Source organism: Ammospiza caudacuta, chromosome 34 (assembly GCF_027887145.1).
Source record: "Ammospiza caudacuta isolate bAmmCau1 chromosome 34, bAmmCau1.pri, whole genome shotgun sequence".
In the NCBI taxonomy this organism is placed as follows: domain Eukaryota; kingdom Metazoa; phylum Chordata; class Aves; order Passeriformes; family Passerellidae; genus Ammospiza; species Ammospiza caudacuta.
In genome coordinates this window covers 1,543,365-1,555,719 of record NC_080626.1, presented here as the reverse complement: position 1 = coordinate 1,555,719, position 12,355 = coordinate 1,543,365, and the positions used below count along the sequence as shown (strand labels likewise).

The following is a 12,355-nucleotide window of genomic DNA, read 5'->3' as shown; positions in this document are numbered from 1 at the left end:
CAGACAGGTGAGGAGGAAGTCAGTGCCCCTTTCCCCCCTCTCTCCTGCTCCATCTCCCAGCCCAGCACAGCCCCTGCCTGCAGGACAGCCCCGGTGCCAACGCCGTCCTGCCGGGGATGCACTGGGGGGATCTCCTTCCCCATTCATTTTGGCACGGAGGAAAATCCCATCCTCTCCTTGTCCTTCCTCTCCCAGACAAGGAGCTGAGGATGGAGACTAGGGAGGACAAATTCTCACTGCAGAACCTCGTGGAAGAGGCCATTTTGAGTGGCTCCACAGCACAGGAACCGAACAAGGAGGAAGATCCCCTGAGATCCCACAGGAATAGGGGCTCCAAATCAAGCCCAGGGTGCTCTGAGGAGGAAAGACCCACCCTGAGCCAGAAAGGTGGACAGAGCTCCGAGCTGGTGGTCCACGAGCAGCTTCATGATGGGGAGAAGCCCTACAAGTGCTCTGAAGAGCTTCAGGCAGAGCAGCACCCTGATCAGCCAACAGAGGATCCACACTGGGGAATGGCCCTACGAGTGTGGGGAATGTGGGAAGGGCTTCAGCTACAGGTCCACCCTTGTGACCCACCAACGCATCCACACCAGGGAGAGGCCCTATGAGTGTCCCAAGTGTCAGAAGAGGTTTCAGACCAGCTCCACTCTCTTCCAGCACCAGCAGATTCACTCAGAGGAGAGGCTGTTCTGCTGCCCTGACTGTGGGAAGGGCTTCAAGCGCAACTCCCACCGCACCATCCACTGGTGCATCCACACTGGGGAGAGGCCCTACGAGTGCCCCACCTGTGGGAAGAGGTTTCTGACCAGCTCAAATCTCCGCTTGCATGAGCGGATTCACACCGAGGAGAGGCCCTTCTGCTGCCCTTATTGTGGGAAGGGATTCAAGCACAACTTCCACATTATCAGGGAGCAGCGCATCCACATTGGGGAGAGGCCCTACGAAAGCCCCAAATGTGGGAGGAGTTTCACCCAGAGCTCTCACTTCACCAGACACCAATGGAGTCTCCAGTAATGGAAGCCATGCAAATCCCCCAACTGCAGGAAGAGCTTCATGCATTGCTCCAGCTTCATCCCTCATGGGAGGGCCCACATTGGTCAGAACCCTGGTGACACACATTCCCTGTGATCCATGTTGAGAAGACACTGGGCTGGTTATTCTTTTGTTTTGGCCCTAATTTTCTTTGGATTCATCTTCATCCCTTTCAAACAGACAAAATCAGAGTAAAAATCAATAAATTCATCAAAGACATCCAAAGCTTCACTTTTTACTTGTGTTTCAGGGGAATCTGGGATTCACTGAGATAATAGGGAGAATTAGGGGGTTTGGGGGGTATTTGGCTTAGTTGTCTCCCTTTCTTGGCACTCAAAGAGTCAAGAGGATTTTATCTGTCACCTCAATGCCACTAAAAAACTACTCAATCCCACCCCAGAATTCCTCAATTCCTCAGCCCCTCGGTGTGGAATGAGGTTGGAAGGGGATTGGGCGAAATGGGATGCAAATCAGAAGGGGTGAGATGGGGATTAGGTGGGGCAGGATGGATGGGATGTGGTTTGGGAGGTGGGAAATTGGGGAAGTACAGCTTGGGAGAGGGGTCATGATGTCCAGTAGGGGTGGGATGGGTTGGGGTTGGGATTGAGGAGGTGGGCTGGGGTCTGGAATGAGACAGCCAAAGGTTGGGGATGATGAAGGGAGAGGGACCCCGTTACTGAGTGATTTTTTTATTAATTCACATTGCTGAAGAGAATTTGAGGTATCTCACATTTCTGAGGCAGTTTTGGGGCACTCCCCAGCTCTTGGGGGTTTCCTGAGAGCAGCTCCATGGAGCCCCATTGCCAGGGGTGGTTGCCTTGGGGATGGGCTCAGAACTGTAGCCAGAGTCCATTGCCTTGGTGCTGGAGAGTAGAGAAATGACTGGCCCCAGACATCTCCAGTGTGTGTTTGGGGGCAGGGAGAGTTCTGCATAGATGGGGTGGTCACTGTCCCACCCCTGCCACTGCAGCCTCTGGTGCAGCCCCAAAGTGGCTGCCAAACTCCTGGCACCCTAAAAATTCCACCTGTGAGAGGGACCAGAGCAGGTCAGGCTGTGACACGGGTGTGACACTGACTCATCCCCTGGCCCCGGAGCTCACAGCAGCTGAGATCCAAGACTGACTGTGGATCTCTCTCTCCCTCTCTCTCTTCTCCTGACTTCCTCTTCTCAAAATCTGGATAACTTGCAGTTGCACGGACTAGAGTTAAGTAAGTCAGTGCTTTGTCAAGTGCTTTACTGTAATTCAATGCTGTTTAAGATTTCCCAAGTACCTCATTCTCTGACGTTTGCAACTAAAAGTTTGTTCTCCACCCTCCTGAGCAGTTTGTTGTTTTCTCCCCTTGGCCATCCGTCCTGCAGGCTGTGCCCCCTGTGCGTGCTGCTCCTCTGCCCTGGCCGGCTGCACTCGCCCATCTTGCTGTGTCCCAGCATTTCTCACCCAGCGTTTCTGTGCCCTCCCTGGGCTCCCTGCACCCAGCGCTGCCGGCTCCTGGCACACAGAGCCAGGGCAGGAGCCCACCCTGCCAAGGGGCTCTGGAGCAGGCCAGGGGCTGCGATGGCTTCTGAGCTCAGCAGCTGCTCCTGGCATGGTTCCATGGGGACCGAGCACAGCAACGCTGCTGAGCATTGTCCCTGCTGAGGGTCACACACTGCCGGGGCACATTTCCTGCCTGCAGGATTGCTGAGCATTGTCCCTGCCGAGGGTCACACACTGCCGGGGCACATTCCCTGCCTGCAGGATTGCTGAGCATTGTCCCTGCTGAGGGTCACACACTGCCGGGGCACATTCCCTGCCTGCAGGATTCATGCCCAACCCAAGCACTGCACTGATGGCTCCAGCACTGCTTTCCAGCCAAAACAAGGGAAGGCAAACTGGGTGTAGCTCATGGTATTTTAGAGTGTCTAAAACTCACTAAGCCATTGATCTTAAAGGTGAGATGCATTTGGAATTCATGGCATGGAGAAGCAGTGCAAGATGGAAAAGGGGAGCATATAAATAAATAGAGGAAAACATCTCACATGGTTTGTTTCCATTTTCATTTCACTTCTGGAAAGCTGGTTCAGTTTTCCAGGAATCTTCTCCACAGTCCTGTCTGTTCTTCTCAAAAACCTTTCCTGGAGAACGAGGTCAGGCTCCTGTCACAAGATGTGCTACCTACTGCAGCTTCTCTTGGCTTTCCACACTGTGCATGCAGCAGGACTCTTGCAGCAAAGCAGACAAAGGTTTGGAGAACTTGACAGCTTGTCCTTTCTTTTCCTGGTGGACTGGGGAGCTGTGCCATTGGTGATGTTTTCATTGTGGCTGTTCCAGTCTTGGAAAACAGGAGGTGTTACCCGGACTTGTTGGGGAGGGCTACCCTGACTGAATTCAGAGAAAGAATTTCCAGAAGCTGCAGCCAGAAATGGAGAGTTGTGTGATATTCATTCACACATCTCCATAAATACCTGGAAAGTGATCTAGAACATAAAAATTGGTTGTCCAAGGCAGTTTCTTTCTGTTTTCATTTTAGATGATTCTACATCTCTTGTGCTGGTATAAATCAAGAGCACAATCAGTTCATGATAAGCAGCAGAAGAAGCTGCACCTCCCAGAGTGGACAACTGAAAGGATCTGAAAAGGAGAAATGCAGGGAATGACTTGGTGAACCTTGTCTGTAAGAAGGGTAATTTTTTCTAGGAATTTCTAATCTATTTCTGCTGCTTTTCTCCTTCTTAATAAGGCCATTTCCATCCCAGACTCACCATGAAATGAGAAGCCTGAGCTTGTGGAAGTGCCTGAAAGATGCCCTGTTCCTCTGCAGGGACACTCAGGGTGAAACAGGAAGCAGTTTTGAAATAATTGTGTGATAGATGAGTAATGCAATGGTTGAGTCTCACAATCAAAAGGCAGATAATATGGATATCTTAAGACAAGTTTTATAGATTTATAGTTGTTTTACCCCCCTTGTATTGTTATTACAAGGTTACCTGGAAGTCAGGGTATTTGGGAGAGTTGGCTTGTTACTATGGCAACACCTGACCTCCAATCAAGATGTAAGGAAGTGACCTCCACTGGACAGCGAAGAAAGAGTTGATTAAGAAGATTTTGAGAGGTGCTAAAGGGTTAAAAGGCGAAACATCCATTGTGTGGACAAGCACATGGGGGGAAAAAATCCTTTGCTCCCGGTGCCATTTTCTGTATTCAGTCTTCTGTTGTATTTTTCATAAGGTTTTAATAATCCTTTTAAATTTTTGGAAGTGAGCATAATTTCTCACAAATGTCTACTCATCTGGGAAATACACCTGGTGGCCTTAGGAGTTTTCTAAATGGGCACCTCCTGCCACAGAGTGGGCAGAGTCTATTGGACTCTCCCAGTTCCACCAGTGGCTGTGGGTTGGAAGCCCAAAGACACCAGGAGACTGGCTAAAGAAAAGAGGGGAAGAGGGCTGAGTACCAACCACATAACTATTTTTGGCCAGATTGTGACTCTGTAATTCCAGTATATGAAAGTGAGCTTTACCCTAGTAATATACTGGATCCATCCTGGACCCTTGAAGCATCAGGATATTGGATGGTAGAAAGGAAAAAGGAACAGGGGGACACATGGCGGGGAGGAAAGTGGGGATCCCATAGACAAGGACCCCATGGCTGGTGGGAGACGTAGGATTGAAGGGTTTGTGGGGACTTGGGAACTGGGTTCACCCATCGGGGAAACTGTGTTTGTGCCAGGATGGGGACCCACAGCAGGATTCCCAGCCAGCACACAGCATGGGAGCTGGTGAGCTCCACATGGCATGGCAGCTCGTGCAGTGCTCAGAGTGGGAGCAGCCTCTGGGGCGCAGCCAGTGCTGTAATTTCCAGGGCCAGCCGAAGCCAGGCTGGAAGCGGGGTGACCGCCGCGGGGTTTGCTGCAGGGAGTCACCCAGGAGCCGGTGCAGCATTTCGTGTGCTGCCAAGCCAAGGGGGTCGGGGCAGTCTGGCTGCCAAGCCAAGTCACGTCAGGGTGGAGCTGCCAATCCGAGGGAGTCGGACTGGGCCAGCTGCTGAGCTGAGCCAAATCGGGGCAGGCAGAGCCGCTGAGGCTGAGCGGAGCCAGGCCAGGGGCAGGACTGCAGCTGCCAAGCTGAACTGGGACAAGCTGAACCTCCAAGTTGAATTGGGGTGGGCAGAGCAACCAAAGCCGAACCAAGTTGGGTGAGAAGCAGGATGGAAGCTGCTGAGTCAAATCAAGGCAGGCAGAGCCACCAAAGCTGAGCCAGGTTGGTCCAGGGGTGGGACTGCAGCTGCCAAGGTGAATTGGGCCAGGGGCAGGCCATAGCTGAGCTGAGCCAGGCGGGACAGGGAGCAGAGTGCGACCATGGGACCAGAGCATTGAACCAAGGAGAGGAAGGGCAGGAACCAATCCGGTGATTCGGAAGTCCCTGGATGATAAGATTTTTTTTATTTTTACTTGTCAAAAAAGAAGTACAGTTTTTTGGGTTTTTTCTCTCTCTTCCCTTTCCTTCTCTTTCCTCCTTTCCTTGTTTCTTTTTTTCCCGGCCCCCCTTTCCTTTTCACTTCTGAGAGAGGCAGGCTCTGTCCAGAGGGCCTGTGGTTGGAAAGGTGGGCTCTGTTGGAGGAGGGCCTTTGATGGGCTGGTCAGGATGAGACAATGGGGAAATAGGGAATCCCCAAGGGGAGGAGTAGAAATTGAATAGGTACCAATAGGTGTACTCCCAGATGGCCCATTGGGAAGGAAACTAGACTGGTGGAAATATGACCAGAGCTTTAAATGATTCAGTATTGCATGGTAGAATGGACCAGAAGGGAAATTAGGAGCAATCAGGTATACTGGCCGAGGTATGGGTCAGATGAAGGGTGGATGTGTCAGGCATTAAACATCCATGTAAGAGCTAAGAAACCATTCATTCAGGAAGAGAATGACTATGCTACCTTCTTGGGAGGGGTAGACCTCACCCTCAAAGGTGAGCATGTTTAAGGTATCAGAAAATCAAGAATGGGACCCATTAGAACACTTACCCCCTCCACCTCTAATAGCCCCAAATGCACCTTCCCTACCCCCTGATGGGCCTAGTCAAAACACCAGAAACAGGGTGGCACAATGAGAGGAAAGTAGATCAGGGGATGGGAACCAAGCAGCGGCATTATATCCCCTGAGGGAAGTACCCCTGTGTGGGGTGCAGGGAGGAATTAGGTTTGTAACCGTGCCTCTCGGTTCTTCTGACATGAGAATGTTCAAGAAATATTTGAAAGGATTACTAGAGGACCTCACTGGATTAGTGGAACAGCTAGACCGGTTTCTGGGGCCTAATATTTATATTAGGAAGAGATGCAATCAATTTATATATGGGAAGAGATGCAATCAATCATGACCATGCTATTCACACCAGAAGAAAGACAGATGATCTGAGTGGCTGAGATATGGATATGGGAAAGGGAGCATGTGCAAATACCTCCTGGGGACCTGAAAATGCCCATAGTGCACCCCACCAGGGACCACAACAGCACGGGGGGGGGGGGGGGGGGGGCAAAACATGGAGGAATATGGAACATTGATTATAAGAAGTATCAAAGAGACAGCTCCATGTAATTAAAATGCTCGTAAAGTTTCGATGTGCAGCAAAGGAAGGAAGAAACCCCAACAGAGTCCCTAGAAAGACTGAGAAGGAATATGAGGCAATATTCAGGAGTTGACCATGATACAGTGGCCAGACAGATCTTACTAAAGATAAATTTGATCACTCATGCCTGGCCAGATATACGGAGAAAGTTAGAAAAGTTAGATGGTTGTCAAGAAAGGAGGTTAGAGAATCTTTTAAGGAAAGCACAGAATATATGTAAAGAGGGACAAAGAGAAGACCAAGACAAAACTCAAGGTAATGGCAACTGCCATTAGGGAAGGGAACCAGCATGCAAACAACAACCCATGTAAGGGAGGGGGACCCCAAGTCAGAGAAGATAGACAGAGAGGGGAAACCAGTGCCTTGGGACTGGACATAAAAAGGAGTTTGGGAAACATGGGAACCTAGGACCAGTTTGCTTTTACTGTAAAGAGAGTGAGCATGTCAGAAAGAATTTCCCCCAGAGGGAAAAGGAGCTGAGGGTCTATGAGACTGAGCAAAAAGGAGAAGTAGAAGACTTAGGGTGTTAGGGGCTCTACCTCCTGGGACAGAATACCATCAGGAGACCTTGATAACTTTAAAAATCAATCCCCATGAGGAAGAATTTCAATTCTTAGTAGACACGGGGGCCGAAAGAACTTGTGCTTGTAGAACCCCAAAGGCGTGCAAAAAGGGTCAAGATACTGTGCATATACTAGGTGCTAAAGGGGAAGGGTTCAATGTCGCAGACATTTTTTCATAGGAATCCTTTCTTTGGGACTTGTTCATCTTCTGGGAAGCTGAGGCCCCAGAAAGAGAATGTAAACAATGATTATCAGCTGCTGTGAAATGCAATAGGATGCACCTGTGATTGGTTCATGTTCCATGTGTACAATTAAGGGCCAATCACAGGGCAAGCTCTCTGGAACACAGTGACAGAGAATTCTCTTGTTTTTAGATTCTTTTCTATTCTATTCTTAGCTTAGCAGCCTCTGCAACTTCTCTCCTTATTCTTTTTAGTATAGTTATAATGTATTATATGTCATATATCAATAAATCCAGACTTCTGATCATCAAACAAGATTCTCATCCTTCTCTCACCCTGGAGACCTTCATCAGGTCACTGTAATAGTTCAAAGCCTCAGTTATAAAGCAAATAAAGTTTGAAGAAACAAATAAATAGGAATTGGGGATGTTTTAAAAGTTCCAGAAGCAGGATGAAATTTGTTAGGATGGGATTTACAGATGCAGTTTGACACAGTTTGACATTGGAGTGCTCCCAGAGGAAGGGAAAATGGTAGTTAAATTGCTCCAATTAAGGGCAGAGGATGAGGGCAAAATTCATGAGATGGTGTGGGCAAAACTGAAAAACTGAGGCAAATTGAACATGAAACCTATAGTAATAAAAATAGTTAATGAAAACCATCCCGTTCGGGTACGACCATATCCACTTTCCCTGGAGGGGAGATGAGGACTGCAGTCAGTGATCCAGGATCTACTTGAGGACGGGACCTTAGAACCATGTATAACCATTTCCCTCCATAATACAAGCATATTACCAGTGAAGAAGTCAGATGGGACTTACAGGCTTGTCCAAGATTAAGAGAAGTGAACAAAAGAACAGTGAATTGATACCCAGTAGTGCCTAACCCCTAAACACTACTGAGTAATATCCCCCCAGCACACCAGTGGTTTAGCGCGATAGACCTAAAAGATGCTTTTTGGGTGTGCCCACTTCCAGGGGAAAGTGGGATGTATTTGCTTATGAATGGGAGGACCCCGACTCTGGGAGGAAGGAGCTTGGTGGACTAGGTTAGCCCAAGGGTTTTCTGAATCCCCAAACCTGTTTGGTCAAGCCCTCCGAGAAGTAGTACAACTCTTCTCCATTAAACCGGAGATAAAGTTCATCAAATATGTAAATTATTTGCTTCTTCATAGCAAGAAGAAAAAGAAGTTTGGGAATCCACCATAGTGTTGTTAAATTTTCTGGGGGACCAAGGACTTCAGGTATCAAAAGGGAAACTCAAATTTGTAGAGAGAGAAGTGAAATTCCTAGGACATGTGATTTGTCAAGGGAGCCGGTGGCTGAACCCTGAGAGAATTACAGGAATAGTCTCACTCCCATGGCCAAAAACTAAGAGAGAAATCAGAAGGTTTTAGGTCTGTTGGGATATTGTAGGCTATGGATTGAAGGCTACATGCAGGCCATCTGGTTCTTGTATGAAAAGTTAATTGAAGAAGAGATTAGGTGAGGAAAAAGATGATGAACAAAAGTTTGAGGCTCTAAAGCAAAAATTAGTCAGTGCACCGGCACAGAGTCTTCCTGCCATAGACAAAACTTTTTATCTGTTTATAGATGTAGAAAGAGGGGTAGAACATGGAGTACTAGCCCAGGACTGGGGAGGATCCAGGAAACCAGTGGCCTATTTATCAAAGCTGCTAGACCCGGTCAGCTGGAGGTGGCCAACCTGCATTCAGGCTGTGGCAGTGACTGCCCTACTCATAGCATAAAGTAAAAAATTAACCTTTGGGGGAAAAATGAAGATATATATCCCTAACTCAATAAGGAGTATCCTGAGCCAAAAGGCTAAGAAATGGCTTACGGATTCCTCAGTGCTAAAGCAGGAAGCCATCTTAATTGATAGTGGTTTAGAGCTGATCGTGAGTAACCAACTCAACCCTGCCCAGTTTTTTTATATGGAGAACCAGGTGAGGAACTAATATATAATTGCCTAGAGGTTATAAACTATCAAAATAAAGGAAGAGAGGATCTAACAGATCAACCACTCTGAAGTGGAAAACGATTGTACATCGATGAATCTTCACGGGTAATAAAGGGGCACAGGGTATTGGGGTATGCTATAGTGGATGAAGGGTTCGTAGCCATAGAAAAGAGAAAGTTACCTTCCAACAGGTCAGCCCAAGGTGTGAGTTGTATGCCCTAAAATGAGCTCTGGCAATATTAGCACAGAAAAGGGGAAAAATAGATACAGACTGAAAATATGCTTTTGGAGTAGTGCATACCTTTGGAAAAATCTGGGAAGAGAGGGGGCTATTAAATTCAAAGGGAAAGGAACTGATTCACGAAAAACTTATTTTAGAAGAGTTAGAAACCTTAAAATACCAGAGGAAGTAGGGGTGATATATGTTAAAGGACATCAAAAAGGGGAGCAAGGGAACAATTTAGCTAATTTAGAAGCTAAAAATGCAACCGAATCAAAGACAGAAAAAGTAATATTAGTATTAACACCCAAGAGAGAAATGCAAAAAGTCCCCATATTAAGAGGGACAGAAGAGAAAGAACTCCTTAAAATAGGAACCAAGAAAGATAACAAAGGGAAGTGGAGATTAGCAGATGGGCGGCAAATGTTGAATAAACGCTTTGCTAGGAAAATGCTAGAAGGCATACATGGAACAACACAGTGGGGTACACAAGTGCTAAGTGATCAATTTCTGAGAGATTGGGGATGCAGAGGAATTTTCAGAATAGCTAAGCAAGTAACTGAACAGCGTGTGATATGCCAACAAGTGAATAAGAAAATCATGAGGAAAACACCCAGAGGAGGGCGAGAACTAGCCTTAAGGCCCTTTCAAAACATCCAAGTAGACTTTACTTAGCTTCCCCAGGTACAATGGTGGAAGTTTTTGACAGTGATAGTAGATCAGTCGACTCATTTGGTAAAGGTGGTACCCAGTGTTAAAGCCAGTGCCAATGCTGTGAGTAAAACACTTCTGGAATCAATCATTCCCAGATATGGGTAGGTAACAGGATTGATTCAGACTGGGGAACTCAATTCACATCAAAGATATGAAAATCAAGACCCTTTAGTTGTATTTTGATAAGGTCTTAACAAACCATTTAAATTTTTGAAAGTGGAAATGATTTCTCACATGGGGTTAGGGAATGTGAGGAAAGGTTGTCGACACTGCGTGGTGCAATTTCTCTGACCTGGCCAGACCTCCTTGGGAGCGGCCCTACATCAATATCAAGCACAGAATGCTGCAATCACCTCTTCTCTAAAGAGAACAGTAATAAAATACACTCTTTAAAATAGGATTACATATTTCTTAGAAGTTCATTGAAATAATTCTCCATAACTGTAAAAGGAAAACTTCCTGATGAAGAAGACAAGACCAGAGGGAAATCAAGGCAGAGCCAAGGTTTCTCAGGACTTGCTTGATCCTTATGAGCCCTATGGTGCATTTGGAGCTGAGCCCTTGAACCTCAGGGCCTGAGAGGAGATTGCACAAACCTTTCCAGGAGTCAAAGTCAGAAGAAAACCCCAAAGTGTCTCAAGGCATGAATGGGTCCCACTGAGGTCTATCCAAGCACAGGATCCTCATGGCCTCTGTGGAAGAGAGTATTGGAGGTCAGGATTGCAGAAAAGCTTCTCAGAGATTCAGTGTAGAAAGGAAAATTCAAAGTACCTTAAAAACCTTGAGTATCTCAAAGTATTAAGGAGCCCCATTGAGTGTCAGTACAAAGCTCTCAAGAGACTTATTAAAGCAGATAATTGGGGCCATGATTGCACAAACATCGCAGAGTCTGTATCAAAAGGGAAACACCAAGTACCTTAAAATAACTGAAGTACCCTGAAGCATTAATGAGCCCCACTGAGTGTTGTTACTGACAAAGCCTCTCTAGGGACTAATTACAGCAGATAATTGAAGACTAGGATGGCACAAACTTCTCAGAGACTCCAAGGCAAAAGCCAAACCGAAAGTCCTTTGAAAAACCTGCAGTCCCTGCAGGGAGCATGAAGGAGCCCCCAGGGCCATTGCTGAGAAAGGCTCCCCAGGGACTCCTTCCAGCAGATCCTTGAGGCCACTGGGATGTGGGCTAGGGGAGGATGCTGAGGGCAGGACAAGGGGCTGACAGTGCCCAGCCTGGCTGGGGCTGTGCCAGGAGGCCCCAGGGCCTCAGGACAAGGTGTCTCCTCCCAGGTCGTGGTGGCACAGACCCTGCTGTGCCCCAGGGCACCAAGACTTGGCTTCTCTTTGTCCCCACCTGTCATCACTGTCTGCAGTTCTCTTCTCTGCCTGGGGCCTGGGGACACTTTCTCAGTCGTATCCCTCAGTGGGACCCATTAAAAGTGCAAGAAACTTTGGAGTTGGATTCTGACTTGGAGTTCTGGAGAGGTTTCTTCAGCTCCCTGTCAGGGACTGATGTTCAGGGCCTGAGCACAAAGCCCCAGAGGCTCATTAAAGTTTTTGTGATGTGTCTGTGCTGCTGAGCTGGGCTTGGCTCCTGGCACAGAGGAAGCTCCTGGTAACCAAGAAGAGCTTCAAAAGCACATTTCTCTTGATGAGCAGCTCTTCTGCCATCCCAGCAGGGCTGGGGCACTGCCTGCAGCCAGCCTGGGCACAGCACAGAGGCACAGAGAGCTTCAATCAGTCAGGGCTGGGAAGGTGTTGAGAAGTGCCTGGGGCAGAATCACTGCCAGCCCTTGGCACAGGAACCTCTGGCTGCAGGACAATGCAGCTGCAGCTCCTGGAATGATCTCCTAAAGCTGGAACATCCCAATGCCTACAGACCCTGTGAGTACATTCTCTGATTGTCTCTTGTGCAGAGCAGCCAGGGGTGCCCAGGGCTGTTGTGCAGAGCAGGGTCCTGCAGCCCAGGGCGCTGTGCTGGGGCAGGGACTCTGCTGCCTGCCAGGGACTGTGGGATCTCAGCACCTCAGGACGGAGGTACAGAGTGGCCGAGAACACCCTTGGGGGGCTCGGGAGTCCTGGAATGTT

General features: G+C 48.1%; 1 protein-coding gene across 1 annotated transcript in view; it reads left to right on the top strand.

Moving 5' to 3' along the window:
- The first annotated feature begins 429 nt into the window (after positions 1-429).
- The window catches only part of LOC131570330 (zinc finger protein 271-like), a 294,337-nt gene continuing 282,411 nt past the window's right edge, over positions 430-12,355 (top strand). Inside the window, exon 1 of the mRNA XM_058822682.1 lies at positions 430-797. Coding sequence (XP_058678665.1) covers positions 430-797 — 368 coding nt within the window. The remainder of the gene's footprint in view (positions 798-12,355) is intronic.